The sequence below is a fragment of the Sapajus apella genome, unplaced genomic scaffold (genome assembly GCF_009761245.1).
Source record: "Sapajus apella isolate SASKATOON/1434 unplaced genomic scaffold, GSC_monkey_1.0 scaffold22, whole genome shotgun sequence".
In the NCBI taxonomy this organism is placed as follows: domain Eukaryota; kingdom Metazoa; phylum Chordata; class Mammalia; order Primates; family Cebidae; genus Sapajus; species Sapajus apella.
The window spans coordinates 7316739-7336019 of record NW_022436962.1 but is presented as its reverse complement, the minus strand read 5'-3'; the positions used below and the strand labels follow the sequence as shown (position 1 = coordinate 7336019).

Sequence of the window (19281 nt, the reverse complement as noted above, 5' to 3'; positions counted from 1 at the left end):
TACCCAGTTCATTCTTTTGCCACCACTTTAGGAATAAGAGAAAGCTCAGGCCTATGGTAAAACCTATATACCACATATATGCAACCTTCATGGGCAAGGCTGATCTCCCTGGCACTTAAGAACCACATACACCTGACAAGATGGCAGGTTAAAAGCAGAAGGTAACCTGGCAACAACAGGGAAATATTCTTTTTATTTAAAAAATACTTTTTTTTTTTTTAATAAAATGAGACAGAGTCTTGCTCCATCACCAGGTGCCAGGCTAGAGTGCAGTGGCACGATCTTGGCTCACTGCAGCCTCCGCCTCTTGGGTTCAGGCAATTCTCCTGCCTCAGCCTCCCGAGTAGCTAGGACTACAGGCGTGCGCCACCACGCCCAGCTAATTTTTGTATTTTTAGTAGAGACGGGGTTTCACCATGTTGGCCAGGATGGTCTCCATCTCTTGACCTCGTGATCCACCCGCCTCGGCCTCCCAAAGTGCTGGGATTACAGGCGTGAGCCACCGCGCCCGGCCCAACAACAGGGAAATATTCTTACCAGCGCTTAATTGCTTCAAAAGGACCCTTTTAACAAAGAAACTGGTTGGATTCTAGAACAAAGTCAAGGGTTGTTTTGGGCAAAAGGGAAAAGGGTCAAAGTTTACTCAATTCACACATATCCTTTCCATTTTCCTAATCACTATAACAAAAAAAAAAAAAAAAAAAAGGAAGGAAAGGGAAGACAAAAGAGCAAAAGAAACTTGGAGAAGTTTGACTGGAAGGGCAGAAAGAGTTAGAGGCTTCTAGGCCTGTAGGTGTAAGTTTTCAAAATGGGAAAAATTGAAAAACAAGCACACTACTGGCTGATTTTATATATTCCATCTCTGTCTCAATGTAGTCCACTTGGGGATATTTGTCTCCCTCTGAACCCTTAACTTAGCTTATAAATGGCACAGACTTAAAGGACAAAATCCAGAATTCAGGAGATGAACATCAGGGGAGAAGGTGGGTGGGTGATGTCAAGAGGATTGTCATCATTTCTTTACAAATGACAACTGACTACCAAGGAGCAGATTCTACCATTACCTGCCTGGGGTTTGACTGGGTCCTGCTACAAACCCCAAGTCAAGCTTAAGTTGAAATCCTTGTAGGTCTGTGCTCTTGCCTCTTCACGGTCAGGTGGGGGTTCACACATACTGCTGTTAACACAGCAGGTGACATGACAATGAAAAGTCCCATCATCACCTTATAGATGGGACAGACGAAAAAGAAAATAGGGAAAATAGGAATGAGAGTCAGAGAAAGGAAATTCACACTGATGTCTCTAGGCTCTGTAGAGGGCTGTCTGCGTGGGAGATCTGCGCTTGGTTGCAATCCACCGCGTTGTTGTTTGTGTTGGCATATGGAGTGACCTCACCATCCAACAGGAGCACCCTAGTCCCAAAGTTAGAAGCCTTGTCAGGATTTTCTTCCTCTTCCTCATCCAGGAGTGGTGTTCGTGGCAACTCCTCATCTATGGCAAATTCAGGGTGGGTCATGAAGTTGTGGATGGAGTTTTGGCTGTAGGGTTTCTGAATGCTTTCGTGGAGAGAACTATGGAACGCTTTGACCACTTTGATCTACACCAGGGAAAGGAAAAGGAGAATGAGAAAACAGGGAGGTGAGAATTGGCCGGCAGAACAAGGAGATGGTGGCTTTAGGACAGAAACAAAACCCAAACTATAAAACATGACTGCTCAACAACCAAAACTAAACAGTCAGAGGAGATCATGGGGCACCAGAAACATCACATGGCTCAACTTTCAAGCAGTGGGGTGGCTGGGGTGAGTGATGGCAAACAACTAGGATGTTTTGAAAGCTGCATTAAAAAAAGTAGAAAATCCAAAGCAAGGTTAGCATTCCCAAACAATCTACTTTTAAAACGAAACAGAAGACAAGAAGTTTCATTAGTTCTTTTAGATGGAGGGCAAGGACATGGGAACTAGATGCAAATTAACAGCCAAACTTAAAAAACGATTCAGACATGTGGATTTCTGTGTTGAGGCCAAACATTTTGTGAATGTGGAATGGAAAAATTATGCATTGAGGTTTAGTTATCTGTTTAAAAACCTCAAAGAGCCAGCATACAACAATGTGCACATAATACACGTTTGGTGACACGTGACCATGAATAACTTTGCAGCCAGGCAGACAAACCGATCTTCATTTGTGTCAGCAGCATGCAGAAAATTAACACTCTTCAATTTAATAATTTGCCCATTCAGCCAGGAAACATGCCTATTTTTACATCCCACAACCACCACTGTGTCCCCTCCCCGCAAATAACACAGAACTTCACTCCTTCAGCCGAAGTGGATAAAATACAGGCGTCAAAAGATGACTTCCTCCTGCCTATTGAGAAAAGACCTGGCTCTCAATGCATGTTTATGTCTCTCATGCACAGCAACTGTGCCCAATCATGCTGCTTTCTCCAGCTGTTTCCAAATTGTGAAGAGGAGCATGGTCTTATGTGGAGAAGGAAATGAAAGGGACCAGGGAGAGAAACCTAATCCAGGAGGCAGTGATACAAACAAGTGGCATTTCTGATAGGGTGGATGAAGAGGATGAAGGAAAGGAAACCACGTGCCATTTTACTGGGCAAAGGGAAATGCATTGCCCAATGTCAAAGTCTCTGCCCTACTGCACAAAAAGGAAGGGATTTGGTCAGTTCAGAGTCGTGAAGAAGAAAATCGACATAATTGATTCTTGTGAACAGCTTTTGCTTGTCTGCAGGCACCAACAATTTGGCAGATCTGCTTTCTGAACTGTAGGTCTCTCTGAGTTGTGGCTTAGAATCGGGGTTGTTAGGATTGGGATAGAGGGAGAGGTCTGGAACTCTGAGAGGTTGGAGAGAGGGGCCAGGGGAAAGGTAAATTGTTGCAGGACAGTTTTAGTTGTTGGAAGGTGGCTGATCCTAGTCTTGTCCAAAAAATCTTCCCACAGAAAAGAAATGGGAGTAATGCAGGGGAAACTGTTGAGGTTAGAGGGGTAGGAGTGATGAAGGTGGGGGTAGGGTACCTGTTTCATTCCTCTGCCGTTTAAGCAAAAAGTATATTCCAGGAGAAGACACAAGAGCTTGGACACAGCAGAGCATACAATGAGTCAGCCAAATAAACGGGTTGGATCGCTGTTCCAGTGCTTCCTACCACCATACAGAACCTTCATAAATGCTACTCAAAGCAGGCTCACTATCAATACTGTTGGTCCCTCTTCTCTGGAGGAGAATGTGTCTCTATTGGCTAAGGCTTTCCTTATCTTGCCCCACTCTGCTACAGCCTGCAGACCCACCCAGGTCTGAGGGTGCTCAAAGCTCAGTAGGCAAAGGATTCCTTGCCAGTCAATAGTATCCGCTCAACCCCTCAGCTAAGAAGAATCAGGAGGGCCGGGCGTGGTGGCTCACGCCTGTAATCCAAGCACTTTGGAGGCCAAGGCGGGCGGATCACCTGAGGTTGGGAGTTCAAGACCAGGCTGACCAACATGGTGAAACCCCATCTTTAAAAAAAATAATAATAATAAAAAAGAAGAATCAGGAAGCATAGGCACACACTCACCATGCTGAACAGATAGTGAGGAACACATTTTTCTTATCTGATTCCTATTTGACCATCTGATGTGTGAATTTTACCTGTCATGTTGCCTTTGCTCCAGATCTAGGTGAGATCAGATGGAATGGAAGCTCCATCTGGTCTTCAGGAAGTCTCAAGTTTTCACTGATCTACATAAAATCTCAGAGCAAGGCAATTTGGATTAAGTGAGTCCAAACCCAGTGCCTTCTCCCTTGGCCCTGGTACAGATACAATGGCCAAGGTTTGAGTCCAAAGTCATCCCACTCCATCAAGGTCATCACTGTCAGGAGTGATAACATAGCCCACATTTTTCATGTGCTCTCAAGATCTAAACTGAATATTACAGGAGGGTAGGTGCCTTTAGCCACCAGTATATCATCTTCAATATCAGTGATTTTCAACTTCCTGCTTCAATTTTTTTTTTTTTTTTGAGACGGAGTTTCACTCATGTTACCCAGGCTGGAGTGCAATGGCGCGATCTCGGCTCACCGCAACCTCCGCCTCCTGGGTTCAGGCAATTCTCCTGCCTCAGCCTCCTGAGTAGCTGGGATTATAGGCACGCACCACCATGCCCAGCTAATGTTTAGTATTTTTAGTAGAGACGGGGTTTCACCATGTTGACCAGGATGGTCTCGATCTCTTGACCTCGTGATCCACCCGCCTCGGCCTCCCAAAGTGCTGGGATTACAGGTTTGAGCCACCGCGCCCGGCCCCTGCTTCCATTTAATTGAATACTTTATTGAAACAATTACATGTGAAGTCCACTTATAGAAAATAAATTTTTAACAATTGGGGTTGGAGTGCGGGTCTGGAGCCCTGTTTGTTGGCTTTTCCTCTCACCTGTTGGGGTAAACAATGAGGGAGATAAAAGTGAATTGGGGATGGGTAGATAGAAAAAATATGGGAAACATCTTTTAGGGATTAAGAAACAGTCATCCAGCTAGACTGCAGGACTTCTGGAATCTAAAGGGAAACCAGCCACCTGTAAGGGAAGCTCACGTGAAGAGGGGTCAGAGAGCTAGGGAGCACCAGCTGGCTTGGTGGGTGGAAAGAGGGAGAGAAGGGTAAGGGAGGAGAGGGCATGGGGCTGTGCCAGGATGCCTCAACTCCAGCACTGGCCTCAGAGAACACATGCTGATGAATAACCACACACTATTTCACCACCAATCCACCCAGGGCTGGCCTCTTCCCTTCCTGGAGCATGAGGCCTCGTGGATGAGCAGTCAGGGCTAGTGAAGCAGGTGCAGGGAAAGTTTTGTGCACTCACCACACAGCCAGTTAACCCTTCCCTCCCTGGTCATCATTTCTCAAAACCTTGGGGAAATGTCTCTTCTGGGGCCCTGGCCTACAGGTGGAAGTGGCTGGTTGAAGGACAACTCTTTTCGTGACTCAGTAGACTGGGTATGAGTGCTAAGGGCTACTCTCTGCAGCTCAACGAGTGGGCAGGTGAAGACTCCATTTCCTCAGCCAGAATATTCTGTTTTCTGCTCTTTTCAGAAACCAGGAGAAGAAGATTAGGGCCTCCCTATGCAGGGAAATCTTAGAGATCTATCTAATGAAGGTAGGACAAACAGTTGAATTTATTTGGAGCTCTGGAATGGGAAAGAGGGTTTTAAAAGGTATGGCTACAACTTCTAGGAGCTCCAACTAAAAAGGTACAGCTGGAGAAAGAGCAGGTGTGGCCTGTCTCTCCTCTGATCTTCTAGCCTTTGAGGGTTTGGAGCATACCCTCTACCAGGTCCTCTACAAGATCCCAATGGGCTCAGTCTTCTGTTTAGTCTCTCCTTCCACCATCAAACCATCAGGACATCTGCAACTAATATTTCCTACCAGAAAGGGATAATTAAAACAGAACAGAAGCGAGTTAGAAGGGGATGACAGAACTTTAAGGAAAAAAGGAATTAAGTATGAAAGGACTGGTGTGAGAGGTTCCTGGATGTTTGCAGGGCAAGGCTTACTTAGTTCGTTCTTGCCTGTTTTTTGACCTAAAGAAATCGTATGCATCTCTATCAAGCCCCACCCCCGTTCCTCACATCAGAACAGTTCGGCTAAAAAGACAAAACAAATCTAAGTCTGGTCAACCCACACAGTCCACGATCATGTGAACCACAGACAAGGCCACTGTTCTTTCTTCAGCCCCTTCCCAGAGATGGGGGATGAGGCTGGGAATGGGGAGGAAGGAACAGACTGAACACTCAGATTTTGAAACCCACATTATATTCAACACAGATAAGCTTCTTCCCACATTATCAGCAGAGAACTAGCTACTTTTTCTCTCCTCCGTGAGTCCCGTTTGGGGACGGGAAAATAAGCAGGAATAGGAGGGCATAAGCATTAGCAAGAATCCAAGAATCTACCAATGGGAACACCAGATCTTAGGTTGTGGACTGATAACATTGCAATTGAAAGTCTTGCTGAGAAAGGGGTTCCTAAAACTTTATATGCAAAATAAGAGCTTGCTGTTGGCGAAACAATCAAACTAGAGGAAAGGAGAGGCAGAATAAAAGGGATCCTCTTCAGAAACTCCCCAAAAAAGTTTAGTAAATGAAGAAAAAAACATTATGTTGACTCTTTTGTATATTTCTCCTACCTTGATATCAATTAATCAATTTTTAAAAATTTTTTAATTTATTTTAAGAGATGGGGTCTCGCTATGTTGCCCAGGCTGGAGTGCAGTAGCTATTCACAGGCATGATCCCACTACTGATCAGCATGGGAGTTTTGACCTGCTCCGTTTCCGACCTTGGCTGGTTCACCCCTCCTTAGGCAAACTGGTGGTCCCCCGCTCCCGGGAGGCTACCATATTGATGCCGAACTTAGTGTGGACACCTGATTGGCATAGCGCACTACAGCCCAGAACTCCTGGGCTCAAGCGATCCTTCCAACTCAGCCTCCTCAGTAGCTGGGACTACAGGCACGGGCCACCACGCCCGGTGAATTAATTGATTTTTAAACCAGAGTCCCTGGAAAGCAAAATAATGTGGATGTTCAACCATATACATTTGAACTGAACTACCTTCTTTTCTTCACCTATAGCTACAACTTGGTATGCTAAAATTGCCAGTTAACAATACAGTGGTAGCCAAATGGACTATTATTTTGGCCAAGTTTCATATTGGCTCAATTATGACAGGTCCATTAGTCAAAACACACCCATAGGCATATTAGCTGCCTTCCTACCTTTCTTCAAAAGGTCCCAAACTTTGCCCCCACGTAAAGAAAGTGTCTGGGTTTTCATTAGGCCTATCCTCACATCTAAGCTTAGGAGGTAGAGTTCGGACTCAAAGGAGAAGGAGGAGAGGAGAGGAGCAACAACATATTCCAGCAAAGCAACAAACAGACAAAAAGGCAAAGCAAAATAAAACAAAACTCAAGGAAGAAACAAGCAATGCAGAGGAACAATCAGAAAACAGAATTATTGTCTTTAAAGAGTTAAGGTTTAATAGATTTTCTACATTAAAAAAATAAAATACAAGGGCATACAGGCTGGTTTTGGAGTGGGATTTTTGTCTTTTCTTCCCTTAAGCCAAAAGATCAAAGGGAAAAACCAAAAGGAAAAGATAACCACGGTTGGTTAAAGTGGATGCCACGTGCTCTCTTGTGGTCATTTTAGCAAATCATGCATCATAATAGACTATCACTCACTGCCCATAGGAGGAGATGAAACAGCAGGAACAGAAGTGGTGGGGGATTTGACTGGTTCAACTGCTACATAGGATGAACTAGGAACAAGTTTTACATCAAGGTGTTGACCCATGTTCTGTCGCCTTAGGACTCCCTTAAAAGAGGCTCCCGTCTGGAATGTGTTAATTACGTCGATCTGCAAAGAATCAGAGAGTGAGACAGCTTTGCTCCACAGTCAGAGAGAGGTGAAGAAAGAGGAAGGGAGGGTCATGGAAGGCTGGGGAAGCAGGGATGGAAGCAGATGGGAAAAGGGAACAGGAGACAGCAAGAGAGAGCTTCCCTCCCGCACAGCAATGGTGAGAAGGGGAAAAACGTTACTGCATATCACACTTCAATTAGGGAACAATTTGCCGTGGAGTCCCAAGCCCATCCATAATCTAGCTTTCTCTTCCCTTTGAATTCACAGTGGGCATCTGAGGTGTACAGGGGGCCAAGACTATTTAAAATTTAAAGGGACTTTTCCCTCTCCATCACTCCTTACAAGCTAGACAGACATTGGCAGCTTATTAGTTGTTTTTACCTGTATTGTTAAAAATAAGGCAAACAACTTAAAGATTCTGAAGGCAAATTACATATTACTGAAAAGTCTCAGGAACCTCTAAATCAATTAAACTGACTACCTACTTTTTTGCAGATTTTCCAGGAAAATAACTCATGTGTTTAAAGAAAAGACAGGGGCTGTGTAGTAGCCAATATACAGGTAGCCATGATGGAAGGGCGCCTGGGCCAAGTGTTGCTGGGCTCATCCTCCTCTGGGTATCTTCCCTGGGTATCAATTCCTTCCCTGGGCTGAAGTAGACAGGGTCCCTAAGAATGGAGCTCAAGAACCCAGTGGCCAAGCCCATTATAGAGAATGCTGCTAAATGCATTAGTGCATTAGAGATTCTGAAATGTCTGGCGGAAATGCTGACAGTAGCTCAGCAATTAGACTGAGGGAGGGAAAGGAAGAGGTTTTTGTTGGTGGTGGCTTACACAAGTAGTCTCTGGTTTTCAGTGCTCTGTTCCACAGAGACAGAGGCAATTAACGCCGTTGATTTTCTTTTCTTTCTTTCTTTTTTTTTTTTTTTTTTTTTTGAAGGAGTCCCGATCTATCACCCAGGCTGGAGTGCAGTGGCTCGATCTCGGCTCACTGCAACCTCCACCTGCCGGGCTGAAGCAATTCTGCCTCGGCCTTCTGAGTAGCTGGGGCTACAGGTGCGTGACAGCATACCCAGCTAGTTTTTGTATTGTTAGTAGAGATGGGGTTTCACCATGCTGGCCAGGGTGGTCTCGAACTTCTGACCTCATGATCCGCTCACCTCGGCCTCCCAAAGTGCTGGGATTACAGGCGTCAGCCACCACACCTGGCCATGCCATTCATTTTCCGACAATGGTCCTGATCTAGGGCCTCAATCAACTCTACCATCCTTATCCCTGACCCCTAAATAACAAGGACAAAATCAAAAGAAATTCCTTTTAGCCTTCATGAATCTGGTAGAATAATTTTAGAAATATCTATCTGCTTAATGCCAAGGGTTGATCTACTAGGAATGTAGGAAAGGTGCTGATTTTATTAACTGGACTTCCTTTTCCCGGGAGGGAAGATGGGAAAGCAGGCAGAATGTGAGTGAGACATTTCTTTTATAAAGCTTCCTGAGAAGCCATGAGCTGTTTAGGGCTAGTTTCTGGATCCAGATCACAGTTTGAGCTGCAACACCACCCCTTCCTCACATTATTCAGTTTCAGTTCTCCAGGACTGAGGAGTCTGAACCCGCAGGAGGAGAGGGCTTACACTTGGGGTGGGTGGGGGGGTTCCATCTCCATGGACAGAGGGACTGTGGAGACACCTTCTTCAGTGCGTATTGGAGTTACAAGGTTCCAACCTCCACAATTCTAGTCTAAGTTTCCTAAACTTCGTCTTTCTGATGCTCTCAGCTCCCCAAAAACCAAAGGGAAAAGGAGACTAGAAGAACAACCCAGAACAAGGAAAAGGGGAAATCCCAATCAGGACTAGAAAACAGCTGGGCAACACCTCCCACACCCAAGCACTGTGATAAGAATGACAGCAAAGATCAACTTGGAGATGGCAGGGGGCGAACCCAGCTGAGGCTGAAGGACTGATGCTGGGAGCGGATCTCAGGGATCCAGGATGCACATTAGCATTATCAGCCTCATCAGATTCCGGAGTCAGGGGCATCGTGGGATGCCGTGAATTTGGTTATTGCAGCATCTTGAACATGCCTCACTGTAGGTTTTAATGCCATCTGGCCCAACTGCCTCATGTTCCAACAATGGGGAAAGGTAGTATATCTAAAGCTATGTAGGCAGTGAAACCAAATAAACCTTATAGAGAGGTACACTGTCAAGGGAATGGAAATTGGTCATGAAGGGGAAGGAAGACCCATGCATCTTAGCCTCCTAGGACAGAAGACTGGAAAGGCGCAAGAAGGCACTGGACTGAGGACATCTTGGCTAGGAGAAAAGAAATCATGTAGTAGAAGAGGCAGTTGATCCTGAAGCAAAGCAAAGAAAAGACAGGTTATTTTGGAAAGAGCAGACCCAAAGGAAAACACTGGGGGCTTTAGAGATGGGAGCCAAAGGCGCCAGGTTTTGTGGGTAATTGGATTCAGCAGCCTAGAGGGTGGGGTGGGTAGGGAGTGGGCATGAGGACTCTGGATGCCACGAGGCACTTTGCTCAGGTCCTTCTGGAATTTTTCTTTCTGGGAGGAACTCAAGAGAGGAAAAAGGAACCCGAGTGTTTCCCTACCTAGCCCTTCTTTTCCACTTTTCTGTTTTTTGTGTTTTTTAAATTTTTTAATTTTTTAATTTTTTTGCTTGTTTCTGAGACAGAGTCTCACTATGTAGCCCAGCCTGTAGTGCAATGGCTCGATCTTAGCTCACTGCAGCCTCCACCTGCTGGGTTCAAACGATTCTCCTGCCTCAGGCTCCCGAGTAGCTGGGATTACAGGTGCACACCACCATGCCCAACTAATTTTTGTATGTTTAGTATAGATGGAGTTTCACCATGTTGGCCAGGCTGGTCTCAAACTCCTGACCTCGTGACCCACCTGCCTCAGTCTCCCAGAGTGCTGGGATTACAGGTGTGAGCCACTGTGCCCATCTTCTTTTCCAGTTTTCTATCTGTTGTCATGCCCGTAGGAGGTAAGTTCCTCCCAGGTATGTAGTTTAGAATATTCACTTCATTTATCTCTCCAATACACTAAGGAGGTGGGGCTGACTGGTGGGGCTGAACTTTTTCTGTTTTTCAGATGGAGTTTCACTCTTGTTGCCCAGGCTGGAGTGCAATGGCGTGATCTCGGCTCACCGCAACCTCTGCCTCCCAGGTTCAAGCGATTCTCCTGCCTCAGCTTCCTGAGTAGCTGGGATTATAGGCATGCGCAACCACGCCCGGCTAATTTTGTATTTTTTTTAGGTAGAGATGGGGTTTCTCCATGTTGGTGAGGCTGGTCTCAAACTCCTGACCTCAGGTGATCGGCCCGCCTTGGCCTCCCAAAGTGCTGGGATTATAGGCATGAGCCACTGCGCCTGGCCGACTGGGCAACCTTCTAAAACATTTGCAAGGCCAGTTTTAGACAATGAAACTTATTTTGAAGATCTCCAGCCAATCAGCAGAGAGAAATACACCTCTTCTCTGGAGACCACCCTTGAGATCTTGGAATTTACAGTTTTTTGAGATAGAAAATCTTAGGATGAAAGCAATAAAGGCAAGTGGGGTGAGAGCAAGGGAAGACAGAATTATCAATGCCTAGACCAGCCCATTTACCCAGGAGAAGGTAGTTACAATTGATGCATGGAAAGTGGAAAAAAAAAGTCATTGTGGGGCTATAGGCAGGGGACTTGAGAGCAGCAGGGCGGCTTCTATCCCATTTCAGAAATTGCAAGAAGGGAAGAGACTTGAAGAAATTATTGCTTCCTCCTTGTCAGGAAGCAAGTCTGAATCCTGAAAAAGATGCTCAGACATCAAGAGACTATTGTCATTTTTATACATGAAACCATCAGATTCCCCACTATGGCCTTACACTTTGAGTGGGGGAGATATAACAAGGTGACCTTCTTTTACAAAGACCCCTCCGGATGGTATCTATTCCCATAATGGCAGTGTAAGGAGGTTACATTAAGTGAATGCTGGGGATGTCAGCATAGAGATACTAACTCCTTTCTTCTGAAGGGTAGGGAAACACTGCACATTTCTCACCCTGGGGTCAGGTCTAGTGCTTGCAAGAAACCTTATGCTGAAGCTTGCCCATTTGACAGAGGGTAGCGGGGAGGGCTTAGAGTCAGCCCAGAGCTAAAGGACTATGCTAATAGTGTCCCATGGTCTAGGTCATTTGATTCCTCTGCTCTCAAAGGACCCCACACAGATCTCTTTGTCCATTTGTCCTGAAGCTGGGGAGCTAGGGCTGCCCATTAGTAGTGAGCCTTTGGAAGGGAAGAGATGCTGGCCACCTCCCACCACCTTCCAAGATGGGAAGCTTCTTCCCCCAAGGGAAGGACAGACCACTATCAGAGTACCTGAGTCTGGATACGGTTCAGGCCCCGGAACCAGAGGATCTGGCCTCGGCGCAGCTCCATCTCGGCATGGTCAATCTCATCCAGCCCCTCGGCATCCTTGGTGATCTCCTCTTTGGTGGTGCCATGCCCAGCCTCCTTCAGGAACTTCAGGGATCGGGTAGGTATTGCAGAGATGATCTGAAAACAAGTGCAGTGAAGAGGGAGACACCAGAATCACAGTGAGAACTGCTGTCAGTCAACCTTCAAGGGCCAGGCCCTTGGGCAGGTTATACCCTTCCCACTGGAAGAGCAGTGGACAGAAGCACCAATCGATCCAGGCAAGCATTCTCCAGGTGCCCACAAGCGGTCAGGCTCGTAGGAAGGTTTTCTGTATTTATGGACACACAAAAAACAGACCTTATATTCTAGTAATCAACCAGCCATCTGCCTGGTCATATACTCCATTTTCCTCTTTTTGTCTCACTGCTTCTTTTCCATTTTGTGATCTGTCTTTTAAGGTTAACAGAACCATACTGCATGGTACACAATAGGAAGGCACAGAGACCAGGACCTGGGGGAAAACAGTCTGGGGAGAAGATGATCATACTGCATATGTATGGGCAAGGGGTTGAGAAGGGTATTGGAAATGAATGAACCCTTTCTTAGTTGCCACATGCAATATAGTTTCTGTGTTACAAACTCTCGTGAAAGGATACCAAAAGTTTTCTTGGGCTTGAGGTGAGGAAGTGGATGGGGCAGGCCATAGAAGAAGGGACACATGAGTATTATCAGAAGACAAGGAGCAACACGTTGGGCTTGAAATTCAAAGTAAATCTCCTGGTGAGCTCAGCAGCTGTCAGTCAGTTCTTTCCAGACAAGATGAGAAGCAGCCAGGGCTCACATGGGGAAGAGGGACTGTATGGGCAGTCTGATATGGAGCCACGTGTTTTGAAACGAGAACAATGCCAAAGCTCTGACTCTGAATGTGGGAAAGAGCTGCTGTGATACAGAAGGAAGGCTGTTGTCTGGCATCAAGGCCACATGGCCACATGTGAGGCAAGGGCCAGAAGAGTTTCAAACAACAGGTGACACAACCAAGCTTTACCAAAGCATAAAACTGCTTTAGGCACCCACTGGTAAAAACACTTCAGCAAATAGAACAGGTTGGAGGGAATTTGATAGACATTAATTAGGGAGGGCTGAGTGCAGTGGCTCATACCTGTGATCCCAGCACTTTGGAAGGCTGAGGTAGGAGGACTGCTTGAACCTAGGAGTTCAAGATCAGCCTGCATGACATAGTGAGACCACCCATCTTTTTTTTCTTTTTTTTTTTTTTGAGACAAAATTCTCGCTCTTGTCACCCAGGCTGGAGTGCAGTGGTGCGATCTCGGTTCGCTGCAACCTCTGCCTACCAGGTTTAAGCAATTCTCCTGCCTCAGCCTCCCAAGGAGCTGGGATTACAGGCACGTGCCACCATACCTGGTTAATTTTTTTTGTATTTTTAGTAGAGATGGGGTTTCACCATGTTAGACAGGCTGGTCTCAAACTCCTGACGTCAGGTGACCTGCCTGCCTTGGCCTCCCAAAGTGCTGGGATTACAGGTGTGAGTCACTGCACCTGGCCCGAGACCCCCATCTCTCAAAGAAAAAAAAACGAAGAAAAATAAATTAATGAGGGAGGCATCTAGGTGTGAAATAAATAACTAGTAGGTTTAGGGGAGAAGGCCAGGAGCTCCAGAAAGGGCTCTTCGAGGGCATTTAGGGCAAAGTGTCCATTACCTGGGTGGCTGTGCACTAAGGGATTATCTGCAGAGACCTGGGGTCTGTAAAGAGAGGTATAGCCAAGGCCAGAGCTGAGGATGAGGGAGGTTTGTAACATGGTATTAAGGAAAAAGTGAGACTATTAGACTCGATGATACTATCATAACATATTTTCTTTTGAGACGGAGTTTCGCTCTTGTTGCCCAGGCTGCACAATCTCAGCTCACTGCAACCTCCATCTCCCAGGTTCAAGCAATTCTCCTGCCTCGGCCTACCAGGTAGCTGGGATTACAAGCATGTGCCACCATATCTGGCTAATTTTTGTATTTTTAGTAGAGACGGGTTTCTCCATGTTGGCCAGGCTGGTCTCGAACTCCCAACCTCAAGTGATCCACCTGCCTCGGCCTCCCAAAGTGCTGGGATTACAGGCATGAACCCCTGTGCCCAGCCTGTTATAACCTTAAAAGCTAACACTGATTGAGTACTTACAAGGTATTAGACATTATTCCAAGTCTTTTCTGTATCGTAACTGATTCACTAATTAACAATGACCTTGTTTTCGTAAATTGAAGTCACTGGGACACAGAGTGGTTAAGTAATTTGCCCAAGATTATTCAGCTTATAAAAAGGAGAGCTAAGGCCAGGTGTAGTGGCTCATGCCTGTAATCCTAGCACTTTGGGAGAGCGAGGTGGGCGGATCACAAAGTCAGGAGATCGAGATTATCCTGGTTAACACTGTGAAACCTCAGCTCTACTAAAAATACAAAAAAATTAGCCAGCTCGGTGGCACTCATCTGTAGTCCCAGCTACTCGAGAGGCTAAGGCAAGAGAATCACTTGAACCCAGGAGGCAGAGGTTGCAGTGAACTGGGTCACGCCACTGTACTCCAGCCTGGGTGACAGAGCGAGACTCCATCTCAAAAAAAAAGAAAAAAAAAAAGAAGAGGGCTGAGTAATCCCAGCACTTTGGAAGGCTGAGGTGGGTGGATCACCTGAGGTCAGGAGTTCAAGACCCACCTAGTCAACAAGGTGAAACCCCATCTCTACTAAAAATACAAAAATTAGCCAGTTTTGGTGGTGGGTGCCTGTAATCCCAGCTACTTGGGAGGCTGAGGCAGGAGAATTGCTTGAACCAGGAGGCAGAGGTTGCAAGTGACCTGAGATCACACCACTGCACTCCAGCCTTGGTGACAGAAGAAAAAAAAAATAAAGGAGAGCTGGATTCAAACCCAGACAACCATTCTCAGAATCCATGCTCTGAAACATAGGCCACACCCTAGAGACTTTGTAAATCTGAATATATATCAGGTAAGTATTAAGCATTCCACCCAGATAAAGCCATGGCAAGAAACAGAAGAGGCTGGGAGCCCTGAATTAGGTCAGCCCAGCAGCCCACAGCCAGGTTTCTGCTTCATGAGAATAAAGACATCTGTCTTATAAACTCTTCTACTTCTAAGACCCTTATTTATTTATTTATTTATTTTGGTAGCAAAATGCCATTGAAAAGTTTAATTCCTGTCTCAGAGAAGCTGAGGGACTTTTAACTCCAAGCATGGTTAGAGAGGAATTCTGAAACCTCTGAGGTCATTCCACCCTGAGGTCCTATGAGATGGCAAGAACTTAAAAACTTGAGTGGGGGTGGGAGGAAAGAGGAGAAGATGAAGATGGGGTGCTGGGAGCGGGTGTCGTCACAGCTGCTTGTTCCATCTCACGTATAGGAGGGGAGGTCTGCAGGCTGTGAGAATGCATCAGGAGGGTGTGTTGGTACTTACCTGGCCCCACAGAAGTTCTCCAATTCCAATGAAGAGACACCACAACCACTGGGACAGGCTGAGCCTTGTACAACTGAAGGGTTTACCCCCAAATTCCACGATGAAAATCTAGAATAGAGAAAGGGGCAGCCCACCATCAAGGAAGTGACTAACAGGCAGCTCTGGCCCTCTAGTCAAGGCCCCCAAAGCCACATCATCCCCCTGCCTCAGGATCCTTGGGTGCAAGTTCTGATTTGCTTGTAAGGGAGGGGAAAAGAGGAAATTTCTAAGGGGAGACAGACACAAACAGCCTTTATAGAGCACTCTGGCGGGGAGACAGTCAGAGTTACTATGACTATGAGTAACAGATGATCTGGAGGAGTTAGGGGAGCTGGAGGCTTCTTGTGACTAAAACCAGTTAGTGACAAGAAGGTAGAGTGATGGAGACAGGAACTGAGGATGAGGTGGGGGGATTGCTTGAACCTGGGAGATTGAGGCTGCACTCCAGCCTGGGTGACACACACACAGAGAAAATCTGTCTCAAAAAAAGAAAAAAAGGCCAGGCATAATAGCATTTTGGGAGGCAGAGGATTGCTTGAGGCTAGGAGTTTAAGACCAGCCTGGACAACAGAGTGAGACCCCATCTCTATTTTTAAAATTAAATTGGAAAAAAAAAAAAAAAGGAATTGAAGATGGGGAAACATAAGAGAGGTACCTGGCTGAGGGATGGGACAGGAGCGCTTTTGTTACATGGTTAGCTCATAGTCTCGTACTGGAGGAGTGCAAGCTGGGCTGACTATGTAATATATGTACACCCTCCCATTACTTCTCTTTCTCTGAGTTGCACAACACTTTTTATCATAAGCCCTTCAAAACAAAGGGGCAGGGGCAGGGACAGGGAGAGAGTCTATACTAGGTGTGCATGCACATTTCATACAGGCTGACAGGAGCCATAGAAGGGCTAGAAGAGAACGGCACTTCTTTTGGTCACTTTGTGAAATTTCTGTGTGTTTAGAAAGATAATGAAAGGATTTTACAAGTATTATTTTATTTGCAGTCAACATGCTGCCCTGCACTGGAGCTCCTGACACACTGGGCTCCAATTCTAGAGCAATATGCAAAAGAAAGTAAATTGGGAATCCCAAAGTATTCAACCTACAGCCCCAGTCCCCATAATTCCCTCATTCCTTTTCCTAGGTATTTAGGGAATCCCAGCTCCCAGCTTCTGCCCTGTATCATCCCAGATCTCCTGCCTCAACTGCAGATAGAATCTCACCTGGCAGATGAACGTGCCCAAGACTACACTGCAGAAGATGACGTTGCGGTAGATGCCTGAAAAGACGTTCTTCTCTCCATGGATCTTTCGGGAGTTGATTTCATTGAAGAGCTGCATCAGCACGAAGGTGTTGAAAACAATTGTATAGTGCTGGGTGGGTGGTGAATGTAGAGGTGCCTTCCTCCCACTATCAATATCAAAGAATTTCTCACCTAGTGGGGAGAGGAGAAGCATTGGATGGTGAGTGTGGTCTGAACTAAGAGTCAGAATGTGTCGGAACAGCTATATTGCTTCCTTATGCCTGGTGTCCATTCCAATTGATCAATATCTGAGCTATACTAGTTATTTATTTTTTTGACATAGGGGCTCACTCTGTTGCCCAAGCTGATGTGCAGTGACCTGATCGTGGCTCACTGTAGCCTGGACCTTCCTGCTCAAATGATCCTTCCACCTCAGCCTCCCGAATAGCTGGGACTACAGGCATGTATCGCCATGCCTGGCTAATTTTTTGTTTTACTAGTTATTAAATATTTTCAATGTTAGCCCTGGTCTCGACTTATTTTACCTTCTTTCTCAGCTTGCTGCATCGATACTTGCTTTCATGCAGTGCAGCATGGTAATAAGACTATGTGCACTGGAGTCAGGAAATCCTAGGTTTGAATTTTAGTGCAACTATGTATTCATTATGGGACCTGAGCTTAATTTTTTGCATCTATAAAAAAAGAAGTAATAAAGCCTCCCTTGTGAAATTCTTGAGTACATACAGTAGCATAATGCGCCGTGTAGCGGGAATACAGAAAGCACTGGGAGGTGAAGCTACACTCACTCCTGGTCTGTGCTCCGCTTGCTCTCAGGCTACCTTCTTTCCTGAGGCCATTCTCTGCCCCCACCTCCAACCAGCACCCCAGCTGCTGCCCCACCCCAAAGTGGCTCACCTGCAAAGACAAGGATAAAGATGACAATGAGCTGATAGAACGCATGGCCCAAGATGTTCTTCATCATAGTGCGTGAGATCAGAGGCTTATTTCGGCCGTAGGGGCGCCGCTTCAACAGGGATTCCGTAGGGGGCTCCGTGGCCAGGGCCAGCGAAGCAAATGTGTCCATGATTAGATTCACCCACAGCATCTGCACCGCTTTCAATGGGGAATCCTAGTGGGAAGAAGCACCAGTCTTTTCAGCTTTCCTCAGAAACCAGACCACCTTTGCCCTTTTGAAGGTCCAGCTCCCACAACCCACCTAGACTTGGAATCTGGCCACTTCCAAGCTGAGTGACTGTGAGAAAGTTACTTAACTTCCTTGAGCCCTAAGTTCCCCACCCATAAAATGGGGATAATACTATCTACTTTGCAAGGTCATTTTTGAAGAATACAGGTAGTGTATATAAATGCTTATCACAGCAGCTGACACATAAGTGCTAAGCTAAGGCCCGGAAGTTACCATCATTCCACAAAAGCAGATGAAGACAGTGGACTTAGTAGAGCTAACTCCTGTCCCAATGTCATGGGGAAGCCCTGTCCTTACTCTTCAGTAAACACACTGTACCCTCCACCCCGTGTTCCTTAGCTCCTGCCTCGTCCCTCCCGTCTCAGCCCACCAACACCGCCTTCACCTGAGTGATACAGGCTCCAGTGAAGGCTACAATCACGGCCACCACGTTGACAGTGAGCTGGAACTGCAGGAACTTGGAGATGCTGTCATAGACATTTCGTCCCCACATCACTGCCTTCACAATGCTGGTGAAGTTGTCGTCTGTTAGGATGATGTCTGAAGCCTCTTTTGCTACATCTGTGCCTGCGATGCCCTGGGGTAAGATGGGAGGGAAAACAGTGAGGGAGTGGATGGAGCCCAGCCTCCATTTCCTGACCTCCAGGAAGCTTCAGAAGTCAGTGTAAATACTAGAGGGCACATTCGCCACACAAAAGAAAGAGAAAACGCGTCACCGTCACTCTATAGAAAGGAAGGTGGGGCCTGATGCCACCACCCTTACTACTGAGCCCAGACTGGAAATTACAGTCATCTTGATATCCCTTTCTCCCTCCTCTCCTACCCCCTCAACCTTGGAAACTAATTAAAAGGTTGAGAGCAAATCCTATCCATTCTACCTTCAAATTTTTACATTTCTGTTCCCACTGCCAGTATCTCACTTAAGCCCGTGTCATTCCAACACCTTTGAGAAACTCTACATTTGTTCTAGGAGTAGTGGTATGGCAGCACAGTTCAGAAGTTTCATCTTCGTTCAAAATCTTCTTTTTAAATTAAATTGAAAAATAATTGAGACAGGGTCTTGCTCTGTTGCCCAGGCTGGAGTGTAGTGGCAAGATCTCAGCTCACTGCAAGCTCCACATCTGGGGCTCCAGTGATCCTCTCACCTTTACCTCCTGAGTAGCAGGACTTACAGGCATTTGCTTACCATGCTGAGTTAATTTTTAAATTTTTTGTAGAGATGGGGGTCTCTCTGTATCACTTAGCCTTATAATTACTACTATGAAATGATCTCCAAGTTATGTTGTTAGGTGAAGAAAGAAAGGCAGAAAAAGAGTTTATGGTATGGTATCACTTAGCTGAGGGGGAAGGCCATAAATATATTACATATTTTATTTATTTATTTATTTATATTTTTTGAGACAAAGTCTCACTCTGTCGCCCAGGTTGGAGTGCAGTGGTGCGATCTCAGCTCACTGCAACCTCCGACTCCCAGGTTCAAGTGAGTCTCCTCTCCTGCCTCAGCCTCCTGAGT

At 46.1% G+C, this 19281-nt stretch overlaps 1 protein-coding gene across 8 annotated transcripts in view; it reads right to left on the bottom strand.

Moving 5' to 3' along the window:
- Positions 1–830: 830 nt before the first annotated feature.
- Positions 831–19281, bottom strand: part of ATP2B4 (ATPase plasma membrane Ca2+ transporting 4) — a 114942-nt gene continuing 96491 nt past the window's right edge. For 4 of the 8 annotated variants that reach the window (XM_032288817.1, XM_032288814.1, XM_032288816.1 and 1 more), the window contains 6 exons: positions 18154–18345; positions 17480–17693; positions 16545–16756; positions 15290–15397; positions 11780–11956; positions 836–1597 (listed from right to left, as the gene is read on the bottom strand). In XM_032288817.1, the coding sequence (XP_032144708.1) occupies positions 1289–1597; positions 11780–11956; positions 15290–15397; positions 16545–16756; positions 17480–17693; positions 18154–18345 (1212 nt within the window). In that variant the 3' untranslated portion in view covers positions 836–1288. Of the gene's footprint in view, positions 1598–7228; positions 7404–11779; positions 11957–15289; positions 15398–16544; positions 16757–17479; positions 17694–18153; positions 18346–19281 lie in introns of all 8 variants that reach the window. The other 4 variants (XM_032288818.1, XM_032288819.1, XM_032288821.1 and 1 more) reach the window with 3 other exon arrangements.